The 21,237-nt window shown below is 36.0% G+C and overlaps 2 protein-coding genes across 3 annotated transcripts; one reads left to right on the top strand and one right to left on the bottom strand.

Annotated features, from left to right (window-relative positions):
- Positions 1-205: 205 nt before the first annotated feature.
- LOC106136486 (DNA mismatch repair protein Msh2) lies at positions 206-20,757 on the top strand. Its single transcript, XM_060945520.1, has 16 exons — positions 206-390; positions 1,708-1,757; positions 8,723-8,917; positions 9,565-9,756; positions 9,958-10,110; positions 10,888-11,123; positions 11,888-12,046; positions 12,428-12,635; positions 13,058-13,217; positions 13,806-13,980; positions 14,358-14,542; positions 15,083-15,301; positions 16,306-16,538; positions 17,670-17,761; positions 18,308-18,533; positions 20,284-20,757. Exons 1-16 carry the CDS (start codon positions 354-356, stop codon positions 20,500-20,502), a joined length of 2,739 nt encoding a protein of 912 aa, XP_060801503.1. The 5' UTR covers positions 206-353; the 3' UTR covers positions 20,503-20,757.
- Positions 939-7,100, bottom strand: LOC106136444 (putative uncharacterized protein DDB_G0282133). Of its 2 annotated transcripts, none has more exons than XM_013337003.2 (3): positions 7,011-7,100; positions 4,107-6,467; positions 939-3,704 (listed from the first exon to the last, which is right to left on the bottom strand). In XM_013337003.2, exons 2-3 carry the CDS (start codon positions 6,457-6,459, stop codon positions 1,840-1,842), a joined length of 4,218 nt encoding a protein of 1,405 aa, XP_013192457.2. In that variant the 5' UTR covers positions 6,460-6,467; positions 7,011-7,100; the 3' UTR covers positions 939-1,839. The 2 variants fall into 2 exon arrangements, with proteins under 2 accessions (XP_013192457.2, XP_013192451.2); XM_013336997.2 differs by having other exon boundaries at positions 6,942-7,089.
- Positions 20,758-21,237: the final 480 nt, after the last annotated feature.

The following is a 21,237-nucleotide window of genomic DNA, read 5'->3' as shown; positions in this document are numbered from 1 at the left end:
TTATAATTAAGTGTATACTTAATCTAAGGTTTATTCCAAGTTAGGAAAAAAAAATATTGTATATTGGTACTGAAAATCAAATACATACAAATAATCTAAAACCTGGTTAATAAAATTTATATCTTCTTTTTTAATTGCAACGTGAGTTGCCTTTAAGAATATCAGGTCAATTTGCTTGCAATCAATCAATGTCAGTGTCAATCAATGTCAGCTGATGGCAGTTCGGTTGGCGGGCAAGTGATTTATGTTTCAATTTCTTTGTTTTAGTTCCTAATTAAATAAAAAATTAAAAAGCAAATTACTGTTAAATCTTATTTGTATAAGAACAATACGATTTTACACTTACGGAGAACATGTCAGCATTACAACCTATACATGCTCTGAGTTTGGGTAAGTTCACAAGAAATTAATTTCATTTATTGTTTATATGTTTCAAGACTTCAATGTAAGCAACATGTTTTCCCTTCCCTCCACTCAATTACCGACTAACAATCTATAACCAGCCCGAATGGGGTTCCAGTACTTGTCATTTCTAAATAATATGTACCTAAGTATTCTTAAGAATTTTTAATCTTGTAAGCTTGGGTTCTATATACTTTCTTTCTCCTGGAAAGGGATAGGCTTATAAACTTGAGATTCTTTTTTCAAGGCAATGGGCTATCAACTTCAACTAAATTCTATCTTAAAGCTAAACAGCTGAACATGGCTTATCAGTCTTTTCAAGACTGATGGTTCTGTCTACCCCACAAGGGATATGATTATGTGTATGTGTGTATGCATATATATATGGTTATAACAACAATGTTCAAAGGACCAGTGATATTACATTGTAATAACCAGAAGTTGTAACAAACAATCAATATTTTTTTAATAATCATGTACAAAATGTATTTACATATTAATATGTATTAAGGTAACAGACAAAATAAACATCGAAATAAAAATATTCATTTATTTCACTTAATAATATGCATACATATATGGTACAAAAGTGTACTAAGAATGAAAAGAAATTATAAATTAATCTATTTGTAATTTAAAACAACACAACACCTACTGCAATTAGTCTGTAATTTCTGATTATTTTTGTTTCTTATTTTTATAGTAAGAAGTACGGACTGCATTATGCAATTGAGAAAATACTTTTCATGTTGTTGTCTTCAAAATCAGAAGGCACAAACAAAGCCAGTTCTTCTGCAGCCTTCAGTGCTTGTAATACAATAAAAAAGATTAAAAAAAAAACAAACCATCCGCGATGCACAGGCAAGGTGGGTGCGCGGGGCAGGGATAGCTTTTGTTGCTAATAACTTCGATTTGTTTACGTTTTGTGCGTTTACGTTTTTGTGCACGTCCTTATAATAGGACAATATGCGTGGAAATCCGTCTTTAAATGTGATCGGTCATTATAAGTGGAGTTGTTGACTCCTTTTTAAATATGATATAAGGCATAACTGAATTAGATCCATTTTGTCATGAATTAGATTCTTATTTATAATTCAATCAATCTTAGTCAAAACTCAATCTTTTAAACAATGCAAGGTTTAATTAAAACAAAGTTTTTTATTCTAGTTAGAGAAGCATTAAAATAATAAAACACTTTTTAAAAATAGTAACTAAGATTATTTTAAATAATAAAACAATAATCTGGTAAATAAGTGTTATATATTAAACATAACTTTTTACAAAAAAAAAATTTCGTTTTTTCAGATTCTGTTCAGCAACAAGCATTCATAAAGTACTACCATGGACTACCTGAAGTAAGTTATTATATATTAATAAAGATATAATTAATTTAAATATTAATATAATACATGACATAGTAATGCTAAATACTTTCAGTTATTTTTCAGGTGTTTTCCGAAACCAGGAAGTTACTTTATCTTTGGCCTTATTAATTTTTTTTCCAACTGAAGCCCAAAATCCTATTTGTTCTGGTTCAGGTGTTATGGTAGTTGTAACTATATTCTGTTCACCAAGTGCAGACAATGGATTATATATTTCTTTATTTTCTTGCAGATCATTAAGTGAGATGGATTGATCTGAATATTCTTGCCTATTTTTTTCTATTACTGATGTATCCCTTTCGTGACCAGTATGATCAAAGTTTTGCTGCACGAAAATTTCTCTGGGTGGTTCGACATTTTCATCCAACTTGTTATTAATTTCATTTGGCTTCGATTTTTGTTGATCAGGCTTGCCAAAATTTTGAATATAAAAGCTGACTTCATCATTGCTATGTCCTTTGTCATTATAAGGATTTTCTTTCTGCTGGTCAAATGTTTCGTAAAGCTTGCTCGTGCCATAAAGGTTTTGGTTTAAATTTTCTTGGTCAAAATTGTCATTTGATTGATCAAAATTCTGTAAATTTTGTTCTATTTCATGTTGGTCTAAGTTTTCGTGTTGCTGATCGAAGGTCTCATACTGTTGATTAACACTCTGATGATCAAAGTTTTCATTTATTGTGCTGACGTCCATAAAGTTGTCTTTTGATTGTGCGTGATCAAACTCTTCTCCAACCATATCAAAACTATGACCATCCTGTGCCATAATTCTGCGATTTTTTTTTTTATTTTTAAAGTCATCTTTTAAACTTTTTTGATTATCACTAGAATGTCCACTGTTATCTTCATATACAATCTGCTGATCTAAGTTTTCAATCTGTGGATAAATATTGTCAAAGTTTTGGTTCACGTTATGCTGACCATAATTTTCACTAAAAGCTCCTAATTTTTCAAAGTAATGGTTTGAGTCATATTGAACAAAACTAGCATAATTTTGATCGTCCTGCGCCATGCTATGTTGTTCTAAATCTCTTTGATTACTTTTATCAAAGCTTTCATCAGGCGCGCTTAAATCTTGAAGCTTTATTTGATTAATATTATCTTTGCTTTCAAGTTGATTTATACTATGTAGGTCTGAAGTTACTTTTTTCGATATAAGGTCGTCGTTATTTTGGGTTATTCTCTTTTCGTTAATTTTGTTGATTTTAGGTTTTATTATTTTTTTATCATTTATTTCTTCAATTTGTTGGGGAATGGATTCCATAGAATTATTATTGGTTTGTTGTGCAGAATTTCCGCGTGTCGTATTTGCTTGATTATTTGATGATAAACTTGATCCTTCTATTTGTATTGCCCTGTGGATATTTTTGTTGTTTAAGTTAGAATCTGCATTTAAATAAAAATTTGTTCTTTCAGTATTTGATATAGATGTTTCGAATTCGGAATTTTCCGTTTCTATATCACCACGGCCAAAATCTTTCGGATGACTTTTAGTTTTGTCAGGTGTTTCAGATGAGACATCTGTAGCAGTTGTTACTTTTTGTGAAAAAGGTATATAAATGTTATTTTCTGCGTGATAATTATGTGTATTAAAGTTAAGTGAAGATTCTTTATCTAAACTGTCTAACCTGTCCCACAAATTATTGATAGACGCATGTTGATCTCTTTCATTGTTTCTTGTCTGGTCAGGTACGTGTTGGTGTAAGTATTTATGGTCATGAACCGTTTCTTCTTTATCTAGCCCGTTGTCAGTATAGTGTGTTTCAACCTCAGAAAATGTATTAATATTAGGGTTGAATAGTGATTGATCATCTAAAGGTTTAAATAAATCGTCTGCATCCTGTGATTCATGGTTGTTTGTATTTGACTGTTTATGTGATTTCTTTAATTTATTCCGTTTAGTTTGTTCTTGGTTAACATTGCCTATCAGGAAAAAATAATTTTAAAATCAAATATTGTTTTCCTAAATAAGTTTCAGATTATTTCATTTTATAAATTAAGCCCGTAAATTTATGTCAGTGGCTTCTTAAAAATAGAGAAATACAGAGACATAAAATATTGTCTCGTTTTGACGGTTCCAAAGGCATTATTTTGCTAATATATATTTTTACTTAACTAACAAGCCTGTATGAAAACATCTATGAATGTGGACAGTATGTTGCAAGCAAAAAAATATAGTCTCTGCCTACTCCTTTAAAAATTAAAGACGCATGATCAATGATCATATGTATGTTTATTTTATACTCTACACTTACTCTACATGTAAAGAAGGAAATACATGGTATAAAACCTTTTTTTATTTTTCATAGTACTTCTCTTACTTACTTTGTGATTGTTGATCAAATGAATCCGGTTTGCCCCTATCGTTGTAAGAGTGTTGGCCAAGATCTTCAATTTTGTCCCACTGGTTTTGTGACTGCTGTCCCAAATCCTGACTTTGAGTATCCCACTGATTCTGTGAATGTTGTCCCAAATCTTCTATTTTATCCCATTGGTTTTGTGATTGCTGTCCTAAATCTTCAATTTTGTCCCACTGGTTTTGTGACTGCTGTCCCAAATCCTGACTTTGAGTATCCCACTGATTCTGTGAATGTTGTCCCAAATCTTCTATTTTATCCCATTGGTTTTGTGAATGCTGTCCTAAATCTTCAATTTTGTCCCACTGGTTTTGTGACTGCTGTCCCAAATCCTGACTTTGAGTATCCCACTGATTCTGTGAATGTTGTCCCAAATCTTCTATTTTATCCCATTGGTTTTGTGATTGCTGTCCCAAATCCTGACTTTGAGTATCCCATTGGTTTTGTGAATGCTGTCCTAAATCTTCAATTTTGTCCCACTGGTTTTGTGACTGCTGTCCCAAATCCTGACTTTGAGTATCCCACTGATTCTGTGAATGTTGTCCCAAATCTTCTATTTTATCCCATTGGTTTTGTGATTGCTGTCCCAAATCCTGACTTCGAGTATCCCATTGGTTCTGTGAATGCTGTCCTAAATCTTCAATTTTGTCCCACTGGTTTTGTGACTGCTGTCCCAAATCCTGACTTTGAGTATCCCACTGATTCTGTGAATGTTGTCCCAAATCTTCTATTTTATCCCATTGGTTTTGTGATTGCTGTCCTAAATCCTGACTCTGTGTGTCCCACTGATTCTGTGAATGTTGTCCAAAATCTTCCCATCCATTTTGCTGTTGTAGTTCTTGATCACTATTGTAAGACCGGGCAACACGGACATGTCCTTCTTCATCACAATCACAATCCATTAATCCATTACTGCTTGAATAACTTTGATGTGATTGCTTGTGATTAGCACCATATTGATGAGATGAATAGCCATTGTGAGTGTTAGATGCAGCAATTAGTCTTTGTGATTCTTGACCGTTTTGACCACCTGGAACTGGCACTATGACATAGGGATCTCCTTGCCTTTCCCATGATTTATGATATGAATATGATGACTGATAGCTTTTCGGCTTAGAATTCGTTGTTCCTTGTTGGTTTACATAATCAGCATCGTAGTTAGATTGATGACCATTACCAACAATAGAATTTAAGGCAGACGATAAATTTTCGCGTTGTATATCATATTCAGATTGCTGCCTTGAGTGACTGGATGAAGCTGAATTACTTTTTGTATTGTATCCATATGAGTTGCTTGAATGATGATTATGATGAGAACCTGCTGCATTCGATGTATATTGTTGATTTCTACTGTTATAAGCTTGCGTTTGTTGTGAATCATCGTATAATTCACTAGTTTTTGGAAGTGAACGATCCGTGTCGATACCGAGTGGAGCTACACCGGGGTTACTATGATGTTTTTCCCATTCTTTGTGATAACTGTATGATGATTCATAGTGCTTATTTTCAGGGACATTGTTAACACTACTAGAATGAGCATTGTGTGTAATAAGTTCTGCATCACTTTTAGCAGCATTTTTATTGTATTCTGACGCATCGTAAGAAGATGCGCTGTGCTCAGCATCATAGGTTTGCGTAGCAATAGGAATTGTTGTTCTAGTACCTGGACGTAATAAAATTCTCATGGGCCTAGTGCTTACTAGCCTATTTTGATAAGGAGAGGTCGAGTGTGTTAGTCTTGAAGAACCATCGTAGGTTCCATATTCTTGTTGGTATGATCTATCTCCAGATCTCAGATTACTACTTTGTACTCCTTCCCGCTGTTCATATTCAGACTGTTCGGAATTACTATGTCTAGAGCTGTGTGAATAACTATTGCTATTACTGTATCTGTTCTCTCTAGATGTTTGATCCCTGTATGCCGAATTTGTTAGAGCACTTTGGGAATGAGAATTTCCAAAAGATGTTCCCTCTTGGAAGTTACGTCCTTCAAGATTACTCGTGTCATAATGACCTGATCCATACATTCCTCTGGAATTTGCAGCAGTGAAAACACTGCCACTTTTTGTATTAGAACCTTCTCCCAATTCGCCATCGACTTGGTGGATGAGACCGCTCATTTGATGTTGAGCTAAAGAATCCATATTATGTGCTTTTTCGTAATTCCCGCCCATATTTCCTCTTTGCGCACCATAATACCCTGATTTGGAACCTTCATCACTTGAACTTCTAGAATACTGGAAGTCTTCTTTCTCTCTATACATCTCCGGCCTGGCTGCGGCTATTGCTAAGACCACAGTTATGAGGACCAGGTACCTCATACTTGATACTGAAATTATGAGAAATATTTGCGTTATTATATTTCATAGCCAATTTTTTGGCTCGTTATATGAAACTGAACAAAAGTCATTTGTTATAAAATTTAACATTTGTCTATGATGCTCTTTAACGTTGTTTACGTCGTATTTGATTTAAAAATGTTACCCCAAGATTACATTTTTCGTATTATCGATAATCACATGTAGTTACTGTGTAATCTTTTTACTTAACCTGAGTAGTTAACTAACCGGTACTCGGGCATCGTTCCGTAAAATTGTCCAAAAATCTTTAGCGATCCTCTTTTTTACTACTTAGAAAATTTACTGCCCAGCTAAACTTAGCTGGGCATTGAATGGATCAGTCAGACATCTTTTGTTTTTATCTATAAAAATCAAAGTTATCCATTTATTATTTAAGTAGATCTTACATAAATAAATAGATACTCTTTGGTTTAACCAAACTTGGGGCTCAAAAAGAGACATACCTTTGTCCAGCAGTGGACGTCGAATATCGAGAAGTAATGCAAATGAGATGCAGCCACAAAAATACACACCGTAATAAACGATCCTAAATTTTAAATAACCGCAGATTGACACTACACCTTGCTGACACGCACTGGCATTCCCTATTTGCGGGACGCCAATTTATAATGTTTTAATTTTCTATCACTTCAAAGATAACCTCCGGCCAGGTCATGAGTGATACTTCATTCTGAGAAATATGTGCAAAATACGACACAAAATGTTTAGTATTGAAAAACCACAAAAATATTAAATTCGTAAAATGTTTCGTTAACATTTTCATTAATTATATTATAAACTGTGATTCAATGGTAATGAAGTCATTTTATAACTTGAATCATAGTTCGTTTTAGAAAACACACACGCAACATGCAAGTCTTTATTCTTTACGGGGTAGAGGCCAAAAGTCACAAGTCTAGAAGGCAACGTTTACCTGGACAAGGACTTACTGGATTAAGATTTAGATAGTAACAGATGACTTTACAATTAACTTAAGCTTTTCCATTTTGAATTTTAAATGACTGCGCGGGAAGAAAAGCAGCTGCCACAGACTACAAGATTTTCTTTGCTACCAGCATTACTACTAATAAAATCTTAATTAAAAAGTGATAAGACGTCAAAGTTAGTGATTTGGAACTTGTTAGGACAAGAACAGCAGCTAAAAGAATGTAAGTTATAGAAAAATAACTCAAAGATTCTGCTGTGGCTTGTATGAAGGAAGCCTGAAATTTATTGCGTTTTTTATTAAAGTAATTTGATCATAATGCAAACAAAGGTGGATTTAAGACTCCTATGTGCGCTCAAAATTTCATGCCAAATTCGTCCACAATTTGACATAAATTAAAATTAAAATTAGATTTTAATATATTTTTTTACCAATGTAGAGAGAAATAACATAATCTAGTGTTACTTAAACTGCTTGTCCTACTGTAGTTTTTCAGTATCAAACTTCACATTGCAAATTATACTATTTAGGTAATTATACGTTGGTCTCATAACTGTAATTGTTGTGATATTAATAAAATGTGATAACAATACTTACTTTGACATTGCTCTCAATTAAAAATATAGGGCGAGCATTTTTATCCAATTACAAGAAATACTACAATTTATTTTATGTCGGTCGCGGGAGTCCTTCATGTTGTTTATGAAGTAAATAAGGAAAATATTCTTTCCATTTTGTAAAAATATATTTTAATTAGTAGTAGTCGTCGATATTCGCCGGTAGCATCCACATTAAAAAGTTTATTCCCGAGAGGTAGGCGAGACTACGAGTTTCCACTTGCTTATGATACTTAATTAGTTCATCCAAATTCATCACTACTTTAATTTATGCAAGGTCGCTAGTAACGAGAAATAATAAAAGCAATCAATAGCAGTTCGGTGGTCCGTTCTTATATTTCTTATATAGAACGTAGATCCTATATAAATCTGACTTCTTAATGCTCCAGAGAATCGACAAGCTACGGTACTGATAAAACTGGCGAAGGCATATTATCGTCGGTCTCATTAGTTGACCCGCCCTGGTTGAGTACGGCGCTTCTCAAATAAATTTATTAAGGAGTCCATTATGTTCAAAATTTTCATTGCTGATACGTGCCTGATTGTGGACGCGACAAACTAAATAGAGGTTCTATATCGCGCCTAGTACTTTTTTATGCGGCTGTCCTGTGAATTCAACAGTGAAAAATAAATTCTTTCTTATTCCATTTATTATGTTGACCAAATTTTAATAAAATTTCAGAAACCACCAACCACAGTGAGAATATTTGATCGCAATGACTACTACAGTGTCCATGGCGTGGACGCCACCACCGCTGCAAGAGAGGTGTTTTCCTCTGTCTCCAATATCAAAAAAATGGGGATCGAGCCTAATAAATTGGATTACCTGGTGCTCTCTAAAGGAAACTTCGAAACACTCATTAAGAAACTATTGTTGGTAAATGAAGACTTTTAATAAATTCTGTTAGCCCACGATTTTAACAGCTTACAACGAAGAATTGCCTAAGTAGTTTACCTAAGTATCATTTTCAATTTTTCTTCCGAACTGAAACCTTTACCCGATTTATAAAGATTTTTATTCATAAAAATTCTTAGGTTTCTTATTGTGACGTAGGTACGACGTACCGACTTGTGAAAAATATGTTTATTTCTTAGATATAAATTTATTAAAAATATATTTATAACATAGTTTTACCGATTTATTATTAAGCACATAAAGCAAGTGACCTTACACTGTATTCAATGTTATTATTGTTTGTTTAAATATGTCATCTATTTGTTTGTAGTTAATTTTATCTATGTTTGACCAATGTTAGAGCTGATCGTGGATCGATTTGTTTTATCATTTTAATGATGCTATTGACATTGCTCTATTAATTCCGGGTTCTATTCAAAGTATTAACGATTTTATCATTAATTTTATTATACTCTTTTTTGGTATGATTTCCAGTCACAATATCTCTACAGACAATATTTCAATGTCTACAATATGTCAGAACTCCGATCTGATGCGATTTAAAAAGTTAAACAAATCTAAGTAACGTATAAAATATCAATGATAATAATAAACCTCTTATTTTTAAGGTGAGACGGTACAGAGTAGAAATATACGTAGCAGAGGGTTCAGTAAAGAGCAACGATTGGGTGCTTAGATACAAAGGGTCGCCTGGCTGTTTGTCTCAGTTAGAAGAGGTTTTAGGAGAGGGTCTCGGGGTTTCTGAGGAAAATGCCCAGTGCTTGATGGCAGTGAATATAAAGACGGATACGATGACCAAGGTACTTATGATGTTTATTAAATTAATTCATTAAAGAAACAATTTGGGTTTCATTCAACTCTTACACATCTAAGTAATTTGATTTACTCTTGAAATATTAATTTTGCGTTTATGCGTTGAAAGAAACTGGGATTTTTTTGGAGTATTTTGGTTTTAGCACCACTGATATTACTAAGCAAACTAAATCATTGTCATCTTTCAGGGTCGTCTTCTAGGCGTCGCGTGTGTATCAGTGTACGAGTACCAGTTATCAGTATCGGAGTTCACCGACGATGACCTGCTGACGGGGCTGGAGACGATCGTGGTGCAAATGGCGCCTTCGGAGTGCCTCGTACCCCTTAGCGATAACGATGACGTATGTATCCGTACTTCTTCACTACATCACTACATAGTATAAAATAAAGTCGCTATTTTAGTCGGTTTGTCTGTATGCTTAAATCTTTAAAATTACGCAACGGATTTTGATGCGGTTTTTTGTAACAGGTAGAGTGATTCAAGAAGAAGGTTTTTATGTATAATAACATTTATAATTTTGCACCCGTGCGAAGCCGGGGCGGGTCGCTAGTTCTATATAAAATCCGAATGTCTGTCACGATTTGAGTGCGGTTGACCTCAGTCCGCTAAATTGTTAAGTAAGATTATGTATAAATGTGACGTAAGAAAGATCAAATAATGGTACAAACGTATATCATGTCTGCACCCTCTACGGAGAAGAAAGAGCTAATAGTCTCAAAAAGACTCTTGGACGACGGACGACTTGAGATTCAGATAGTGACAAGCTGCTAGGCCATAGTATAAAAGAAGAATCACAATTTATAAATCTGTTACAGTATCACCACTTTTATAATTTACACTAATATACCTATGCAGAAAGTGGCGCGCAAATATTTGAGTGTTTCAGCCCAACAGAGCACGAAACTTAAACCCGCTAACTGTATTCTCCGCTATTTCATGCTGATGTGAGATAGTAGGACATATCTTGTTTTTGGATTTTGAGTTTAATGTACTGTGCATAAGGTCTTCATTTTATTGAGTTTTCATTATGTTTTATTAGGTAGTACTTGAAAACTTTTTCAGGTTTTTTGCTCGTCTATTTCACTTTTATTTTAAAAAATACTGCTTGATATTTCAGTATAAAGCGCTCAAAAAAGTAATGGACCGAGCGAGTGTGACATTGACTAAATTGAAAAAGAGCGAGTTTTCCACCGAAGGTCTGATCCAGGACCTCAATCGCCTCCTCAAGTTTAAAGAGAATCAAACTCAGGACGCCAACGCTTTTCCAGAAACGAGGAATGACACAGCTATGACTAGTCTAGCTGCGGCCGTCAAATATATGTCATTGTTGTCAGACAATACTAACTTCGGCAGGTGAGTTAATACGAGTATGAATTGAGTACCTAATACTGTTACTCAGAGTGTCATTTATGTAAAATTTGTCAACAGTTGGTCAGATCTTGCATCACTTTGTATCAATCTGTGCCTCAAGTTTATATATGAACTAGCAACCTGCCCCAGCTTCGTACGGGTAGCCTTTGTAGATATGAACCTTTCCCAGAAAACTATCTTTCTAACATTTCCAACAAGAACAAAATCCGTCCACAACTTTCCGATATTAGCGTATACACACAGAGAAAAAAGAGGGACTTCTCCGAGCGTTTGTCACATTTGCGTCCTCTGTGTGCAATCGGAATAACGATTCAAGAGATCTCATATAGCCGCTTCCACAAAGAAATGTCTCTCCCTCAAAATAAAGATGCTCCCTTACACACAACTCTATTTAGAACTTTGTTCCGGAGACCGCAATCTGCGTGATTTATCTATACACCTACATCCAACGTTTCCTCGCGGACTTCACCAGATCATCGGTCCATCACGCGGGGGGCCGTCCTACGTTTCCGGTACGTGGTCTCCACTTGAGATTTCTTTTTCTTATCGGCTATCAGCTCTTCGAGAGATGTGACCTGCTCATTGCCACTTCAATTTGCTGACCCGAACTGCTATGTCGACTACTTTTGTTCGAAATACCGAGAATAGTTCTCTCCAGACCCTGAGCCTTTTTATTATCACTTTTTTTTATCCGTACCTCTTCTATATCTTAATTTTATATTTTTATGTATTCCATGATATTTCAGGTTCCGCATAAACACGATCCAAAGCGATTGTTTCCTACACCTTGACGCGGCGGCTTTGTCAGCACTGAATGTTTTCCCAGAGTTGGGAGATAACAGCCATTCTCCTTCGCGAAGCTTGTTTGGTCTGCTTGATAGGTGCAGGACTCAACATGGAAAGAGGTTCGATTATTAATTTACTTAATTTTTATTCATCATAATCATTTCTTTCACATAAAATCCAATTTAGAATAGGAACACTCTATCTCTTTCCCTTGGATGTCGTAAAAAGAGACTAAGAGAATAAGCACATTCATGTAATGCGAGTTTTCATGCTGGCTTGGTAGCGAAATAAAAACATCTTGGGGTGCCCGCTGCTTCTCCTCCCGCGCTGATTGTAAAAGTCAATCGAGAGAGAGGCAATCGATTGGCCTAGGTAATAAATGTATTTTTTACACGAGAATTTGAGTTTAAATAAACGAACTTTTTCTTTACTTGTATCTATTAACTTTTTAAGAAATCTAGCCAAAGTTTATTTTATTTCCAATCTGCATATGGTTACAGACTTTTGGCCCAATGGCTTCGTCAGCCTCTCCGCGACATAAACCTGATAAACGAGCGTCTAGACATCGTGGAATTGTTGGTGAACAGTTCTCAGTTGAGGCTGCAGTTATATGATGATCATCTCAGAAGGATACCGGATTTGCAGGCTTTGGCCAGGCGGTTGACGAGGAAGAAGGCTAATCTACATGACTGCTATAAAATATATCAGGTAATGTTCTTACATACATATAGTCACGTCTATATCCTTTGCAGGATAGGCGGAGCCAACAGTCTCGAAAAGACTGAATGGCCACGGCCAAGCATTGATATTCAAATAGTGACAGGTGGCTAGGCCATCGCCGACAAGAGGAATCCCAGTTTATAAGGTTATGCCTTAGTCGCTTTTTACGACATCCATGGAAATTATATGGAGTAGTTCCATTTAAAAGTGCCGTAAACCACACGGCACTCACTAGTTCTTGCATCGTCCACTTTACCAATTCTATTATTTCATTATTGCTTTTAAGGCTTTATAAAAGAATAACACAGATACTTCCTATCACAGATATATCGAAGGTGGTACTTTCCACTATGGTGATTAAATGATATGTCAAGTTTGTCTACATGCGACTGTACATTATTTATTCACAGGCTATCAAAAGACTTCCAGCACTACTACAATGTCTGGCCGAAGCTGATCATGCAACTGTTCACTCCGCTCTCTCCGAACCAATATCAGAGTTGAACGGAGACCTTGACAAGTTTCAACAAATGATCGAAACCACGATTGATATGGACGCTGTAGACAGAGGTAAAGTTGATGTAGCATTTAATTTAGCATTGAAAACAATAGTTTTACCATAATCCAATATAACCCATATTGGTTTTAACCCAGGTTTCCCTACTAAAGTCAGATGGGAGTTGCTTCGTGTAAAAACCTGCCTCCCCTAATCTAGGATCATGGTCAAAGACGCATCCCAGGCTCCTTATCAAAACGCAGGATCAAATCAAACGGTAATTCTAAACAATATAATTTGAGCCCTAAATACTAAACATTAATGCTCATAATAAAATTTAAATAAAAAAAAAATGGAGTGGTTTAGAAGATTTAGTCATTTTGTACTTCTACATTCTTTTAATTATTTTATTGCTAGATTTAGATTATATTTAATTGCGGCGTTCCTTGGTGTTGAAAAATTAAAATTGAAAAACTAAAATGTTTTTTTTTTATTGTGATCACATTATTACTTGTTAACTTTTTTTTGTGAAACAAACCGCTTTTCAGTCTCAAGATGTGGTTGACATAATGATCTGGACACGGTGTGAGTATTATATGTTAGTTTTAACTTCTTACTAAATCCTGTCAGAGAATATTATACAACTGCTTATATCCCAACAGGAGACTTCCTCGTAAAGCCATCCTTCGACGAACAACTTCAGAGTTTGAGTGAACAACTAGAACAATATCAATCTGCTGCCGAGAAAGAGTTGAACAAAGCCGCGCGAGATTTAGGTTTGGATGCAGGAAAATCTATCAAGCTGGAGATTAACCCACAAAATGGCTTCTACTTTAGGTATGCTTTCGGAAATTCGTGATGACTGTGTTTAATAATCCTTACAGATACTATAAAGAGAAAAATGTTTTATTTCTGTGTGTAGCTAAGAAACTCTACTTCTGAGCCCGTTTCGATGAATTTTGGTACAAAGTCGATCTTAGGGAATAACAAAGGTTTCATTTCTGGATAAGTATTTCGTGAGACCAAAGCCTTGTAAGCAATCGCTTATACATAAATGCGTTAACTTGAAAGGATAGGATACAACTGCAAATTTTAAGTGGGAAATATGTTATTTGAAAATAAACATTTCGAGAATCTATTATTTGATTTTTAATAATATTAACTAAGATGTGTGAAGCTGTACGTAAATTCGGATGACATATTATTCTTTTTAGAGTGACAATGAAAGACGAGCAAAATCTTCGCGGCAACAAGAAGTATACAATTATAGACGCTGTTAAAGGGGGCGTAAGGTTCAAAACTAATGCACTGGAAAATATAACGGAAGATTACGTGAATGCGAAATCTACGTACGAAAAGGAACAAGATAAAGTTGTGGCTGAAATCGTTTCCATCGCCGGTAAGTCTTTGTTTTTAAGTTTTGATATTATCGGCAATTCATGAACAAAGCATATGATATATCTCCTCTCATTTTCTAATTTTTTTGATAACGTCTAGAGAATAAAAGAAAGAAAAGATAAACTTGCCTTGCTTATTATCATTAATAACCCCCTGTAGAGGTATCAGAGTAGCCGTGTGGTGGCGCTATAGACTTTATTGGTATGAGTTTACTTTTCCTTGCATGCCCAACCCTAAGCAACAACAATTATTTACAGTATTATTAAGATTTCGGATAATCAAAAAAATCTGCCATCCTATCTTGATGTTGTCCGCTGCATGTCTAGTTCAATGTGACTGCTTTCTTGATAGTGAATAATTTTTTTATCGATAAGTAATGTATACTTACATATTATTACAATTTCAGCAGGATATTCAGACTTTCAGAATTCAAATATTCCACCTCCATCCCTTTACCGATTTATTTTCATTATTACACAAAAATCTTGATTAACTTATGTATGCTTCAGGTGTGTAAACTATAAATGTGTTACCGTTTCAGCTGGATACTCGGAATGTCTGTCGTGTCTATCTCAGATATTATCTCGACTAGACGTTCTAGTTTCTTTTGCTGTAGCAGCTTCTTCCGCCCCCCACCCATACTGCCGGCCTGTTCTCACTGAAAGCTTGGATGAATTCATTTTGAAAGATGTCCGTCATCCGTGTTTAGAAGTGCAAGAAGGAGTGTCGTATATTCCCAATGATGTTGTGTTTAAACGAGGTTAGTGAATTGTTTAAGTACATATTTTAAGGCGTGGTAAAATCATGATATACTTTCGGGCCCCTTTGCAAAGAGTGCGGTCGGAATAATACTCGTTTTGGATATAGGCGTGTTTGACAAAACAGGCAAGGATTGTTTGCCTTGACTACTAAAGCGGACCGAAGTCCGAAGTAGTGTTCAGCATTTCCTAGAATTCTACTTCTCTTTATGCTCCAGCAGTGAGCTTATTTTTTTCAAGCTAACTGGCCGTTAACTTTCTGTTACCAGTGTACTACAGTTGTCCTGCAGAGAAACTGCAAGCGAACTGAATCTCATTTGATTGAAATCTCAATTCCTTCAAAATAATTGAAAAAAGATTAAGTGTATTATTATGCATTGTACGTGTAGGCACAACACACATAGTGACATACGCGAATATGGAAGGAAAGTTTTTTTGGGTGATATCATGTGGAGTCGCTGCTTTACTGGCACATGCTGGGTGTTAAGTTCCTGCTACCAGTGCTAAAGTGCCTAAATTCCATATAAGTATAGTAGCCAAGTAAAACATAATGTAATAATTGTAAGTCAAGAGAAAGGCTTCTTCTTTTAGGCGACCCGCTATCAATCTGTCATTATCTTAATCTCAAATACATCATCAAACCTTTTAGGGTATTGGGTGTAACAGTTACGTGATAATATTATAATGCTATCCGTTTTTTATTGGTGCCGTGTGGTTCCCGGCACCAATAAAAAAAAGAATAGGACCACTCCATCTCGTTCCCATGGATGTCGTAAAAGGCGACTAAGGGATGGGCTAATAAACATGGGATTCTTCTTTTAGGCGATGGGCTAGCAACCTGTCACTATTTGAATCTCAATTCCAGCATAAAGCCAAACAGCTGAACGTGGCCTATTAGTCTCTTCAAGACTATTGGCTCTGTCTACCCCGCAAGGAATATAGACGTGATTATATGTATGTATGTATAATGCTATGTTAAGCAAAACCTAATCTTAACGCAATATAGGTGTAGGCACAACGCACATAGTGACAGGCGCGAACATGGGCGGGAAATCTACTTGGATGCGGTCATGCGGCGTGGCGGCGCTGCTGGCGCACGCCGGCTGCGTGGTGCCCGCGCGCCGCGCCGCGCTGCCGCGCCTGCGCGCCGTGGCGGCCCGCGTGGGCGCCGCCGACCGCGAGGACCGCGGCCAGAGCACTTTTATGCTGGAAATGATCGAGACTGCGGCCATACTGAGGGTGAGCGCAGGCTTACAACTTGATTATACTTGATGACAGCAAGACTGATATGTGACTATGATGTGGGAGCGACAAAGATGGAACATAAAAAGTATGAATATGACAGCTTTCATTCTAATAATCATCATGAAATTAAAGGGGTACACGTAACTAGCCACTGTACAGAGCAGAGATTGAGACTGCAGTCAGGGGTCGTGGCGACAGAGAGGGAAAACAGGGAATAGATTATTTTTATGCTGGAATTGATCGAGACTGCGGCCATACTGAGGGTGAGCACAGGCTTACAACTTCTTAAAAACTTGATTGTACTAAAAGACAGCAAGACAGATATATGACTATGATTTGGGAGCGACAAAGATGGAACATAAAAAGTATGAATTTGACAGCTTTCATTCTAATAATCATCATGAAATTAAAGGGGTATACGTAACTAGCCACTGTACAGAGCAGAGATTGAGACTTGGCAGTCAGGGAGGGACAGAGAGGGAGAACAGGGAATAGAGTATTTTTATGCTGGAATTGATCGAGACTGCGGCCATATTGTGGGTGAGACACAGGCTATTATAACTTCTTAAAAACAAGATCATAGTTAATGACAGCAAGACAGATATATGACTATGATGTAGGTATATATGTATAAAGATAGAACAAAAAGCATGAATCTATTTTTCTTTTGCCTTTTATTTTACTTTTTCCTTATTAGTTTCAAAGCAAATGAATAGGCATTATTTGAGTTTGCATGCACTACCGTTGGCCTCATCTTGCTTACCACTAGGCAGATTGTGCTCCAATAAAGACTTTGAAAACTAGAAGAACACAGGTTCTTATAGTTATACAAAGGAGTTTTTTTAAAGATATTTTGTTGTTTTACAAGCTACTTACAGCCCTTGCAACTAGTATTCCGGCTATTTGGAATAGAAACACTCAATATCTTTCCCATGGATGTCGTAAAAGGCGACTAAGTGATATGCTTATAAACTTGGGCTTCCTCTTATAGGTGATGGGCTCGCAACTTCATCATAAAGCTACATACATCTAAATGTTGCCTCTCAGTCTATTCAAGACTGTTGGCTCTGTCTACCCTGCAAGGGATATACCTAGACGTGACTATATGTATGTATTCACTTCCAGACCGCAACACCTGATTCACTAGTATTGGTTGATGAACTCGGGAGAGGAACATCCACTTACGAGGGCTGCGGCATAGCTTGGGCTATTGCAGAGTAAGTTCAGTATTATTTTAACTTCACTATTACTTCATTGAAATTGGAAGAAGTCAATTTATTTCTCTGTTACGATAATACATCATGGCGGACTTTATTCGCCTTCTTCTACATTAATAGTGTTCTAATACATCTCTTGAATCCAAACTGCTGAAATTAATCAGACATGACGACGGAACTTTCCGTCATATCTATCATAGCGCCTAATGCAAACATATTCTTGTCGTTGTTAAGGAAACGTATTATAAATCACGCAGCTTCGCTCGTGTTTATTAAGCGCCATCTATAAAAAGCGACACCATTTTGGATTTTTGCTGCAATCCGTGAAATCTTTGCTTGTGTGACTCTTCGCTGTTATTGGCTAAACGTGTCACATACTTTGCTGTGATTGGCAGATGATGTGTGACGTTAGTGATGTGATGTCCTTTTCCAGAATCTTAATTATTTAAACGTGATATTTCAAGAAGATTAATACAGTATATAAACCCGTGAAAAGAGGTAACAAACAAATGAACTTATTTTCTGCATGCATTTAATTAATTGCAGAGAACTCGCGAACAAAAGCAAATGTTTCTGCCTATTCGCAACCCACTACCACTCGTTGACTCGCCTCGCGTCCTTACATCCTGGTGTGATTGTGAACTCCCACGCAGAAGCCTCGGTTGTGGACCAACAACTCGTGTTGTTGCACAGAATATCGCCAGGACCCGCCTTGCAGTCCCTGGGGATACACGTGGCTAAGTTGGCTGACCTTCCGGACTCGGTTATCGAGGTAAGTGAATTCTCGAAAAATTCAGGTAGGTAGTATATATTCTTAACGAAAAGAGAGACTTCTATTGCTGCATAGGATATCGCCAGAACCAGCTTTGCAGTTCTTGGGGATATACGTAGCTAAGTTGGCTGACTCCGGACTCAGTAATTAAGGTAGGGGAATATTCTTCTTGAAGAAAAAGGGATGTATTCGCTACCCCGCAACCCACTCACTCGCTGACTCGCTTCGTCTCTTTATCCTGGTGTATACTTCCTCGTGTTGCTGTACAGCATATCGACTAAGTTTGTTGGACTTTGTCATTGAGGTAGGTATTCTTGAAGAAAAATATATGTTACTAAGTACTCTAAACCGAGGAGATTGTGTAAAAAAGGTTTTCATATTTTTTACGCTATCTCGAATTTCACGATTGAGTTGCGATATGGAAATTAGCCCTTTTTTAGTCTTACTAGCATAGTAGTTGTATACAAGTTTTTTAGTTGGACCAGTTGGACCAAGCCTAATATATTTGAAAAAAAATCGCATTCTGCGTGTGCAAACATACAGACAGACGGACAGACAGAAATTCAAAATTTTCTGTTGGTGGCCCCGCCCCATATTGATTTTTTGGCAATATGTTTAATGTAGGTACATAGGTACAACTGTCAGTTGTTTTTTAATTATATGTATGGATTATTCCTAATTCTACGATTAAACTGCATACTAAAAATGCAAATTAGATTGTTGATTACGCCTTCACAGATAAAAACTTCTACACCAATTTCAATTCAGTTTATTGAAGCTACACAGATATCCAAAGAAAAAGGCCTTTTATGAAAGTTACCGTTTGCTTATATCCCTAGATAGTGTACCTGAACGCTGTGAATAGGCTATTTGACTGTATTAAAAATATACATTTCTTTTATGTCATCAGTCTTAATATTATTTTTTTGGAGCGATTTGTAATAACGCGAGATAAAAATATTGCATTATTTAAACAAAATCCGCCTCAGAAAATTAGGTTTTTATATGTAGCTGTCACGTGACTAAAAACGAACGTGATTGGCTATTTCTATTATGACGTCAATTATCCATAAACAGACTGTGGATCGTACCGTTCCTTAGTGTTCGCTATTATTTTTCAAGATTTTATAAGTGTTTGATCGCTCAGGATTACTCAGATAACATAGGTATTTAATAATGGAAACCAATTCCGCGAAAGCTGACAGCCGAAACCTACCAAAAGTGGACGCAATAATGGTTGGAAGAAGAAATCTGGATTGTCTTCTTCAAAGACAATCCAGATTTCTATGCTTCCGAACTGAGGAATGTGAAAACATTAATAGTAAGTATATCTTGGTAACCACTGATCTTAGATCATGATCTGAAACCACTTCTTGCGAATATTCAAATCCATCGGCATAGAAAAAAACAGTTTCGTAGGAGATTTTATTGTTGTATTAGTGCATTGAGGCACTGCACAACATTTATAGGAACTCATTTTAATAATTTTCACACATATGACGTGGCACAAGTTAAATAAAACAAGAGAAAATCAAAACTTTTCGAAACACCAACAAGCTAAAAGTCGCGTTTTGGCGGCATATTTGAATATTTCATTTTCTTTTTCGATTTTTTTATAAAATAGCTGTAATAAAGGCAGAAAAGTATTTTTGTAGGGCTCCTTATAAACAAATAAATAACCTAAGATAGTTTTTAGAACTTTGTCAAATAGCCTATTACGCTGTTTTTGATTAATTCTGTTTCTTTTCAGTATGCAGAAGAGAAGCAAGCGCAACTTGAAACGAATCTGTACGAATTGGAGACAGAAGAAACTTTGGAAGGACAGAAACTTGTCACGGATTTTTTGCGAAAATGCAAAGAATTAAATGAATCGATCCAATCCGACGATGAAATGATGAAGGAAATAAGAAAATTGAAACAGGACTTACTGAAACGAAATAATAAGTACGTCCAATCTGTGATTGCATAAGTTGTTGTTACATCCGCATTTTTGTATGTAAGACATTGAATAAAATACTCTTGTTAATCCCTTATTTACTTTTTAAGTACAGAGATCATGTGTTTACCGCTCCAATAAAAAAATATTGGCAAATCAATTTACTTACATTCTGGCGATAAGTGTCCGAAGAACTAATTGTGAAAAATAATTACGCCTACTTTTTAATTTCACAACATTCGCATACTCCATTGATAAATATTACAACACAGAAAATTCAATTATTTGATTAATAGTAGTTCACATACTTTAATCAGTGCCGTGTGGTTCCCGGCACTATTACAAAAAAGAATAGGACCACTCCATCTCTTTCCCATGGATGTCGTAAAAGGCGACTAAGGGATAGGCTTATAAACTTAGGATTCCTCTTTTAGGCGATGGGCTAGCAACCTGTCACTATTTGAATCTCGGTTCTATCATTAAGCCAAATAGCTGAACGTGGCCATTCAGTCTTTTCAAGACTGTTGGCTCTGTCTACCCCGCAAGGGATATAGACGTGATCATATGTATGTATGTATACTTTAATCAATAAATACGCAATTATTATATCACTTTTTAATGCCCATGCAACTGGGGCTGAGTAAGCCCTAGTTGCATGGCACGGGCGACGCCGTATATATCGCGCGAAAAATTATCGCTGTTTCGCTTTTTATTATGACGTGAAACGGGACAGCGATATTTGCGCGATACAGTTTGTATCGCGCAAAT

The sequence above is a fragment of the Amyelois transitella genome, chromosome 8 (assembly GCF_032362555.1).
Source record: "Amyelois transitella isolate CPQ chromosome 8, ilAmyTran1.1, whole genome shotgun sequence".
NCBI classification, from domain to species: Eukaryota; Metazoa; Arthropoda; class Insecta; order Lepidoptera; family Pyralidae; genus Amyelois; species Amyelois transitella.
This window is presented reverse-complemented; position numbering and strand designations above follow the sequence as displayed.

Coding starts and splice junctions, on each gene's coding strand:
- LOC106136486 (XM_060945520.1), top strand. CDS start 354: ATGTCAGCATTACAACCTATACATGCTCTGAGTTTGG. Junction 391..1,707: donor TATACATGCTCTGAGTTTGG/GTAAGTTCACAA, acceptor TCGTTTTTTCAG/ATTCTGTTCAGCAACAAGCA. Junction 14,543..15,082: donor TGAAATCGTTTCCATCGCCG/GTAAGTCTTTGT, acceptor TTACCGTTTCAG/CTGGATACTCGGAATGTCTG.
- LOC106136444 (XM_013337003.2), bottom strand. CDS start 6,459: ATGAGGTACCTGGTCCTCATAACTGTGGTCTTAGCAATAGCCGCAGCC. Junction 3,705..4,106: donor ATTTGATCAACAATCACAAA/GTAAGTAAGAGA, acceptor TTTTCCTGATAG/GCAATGTTAACCAAGAACAA.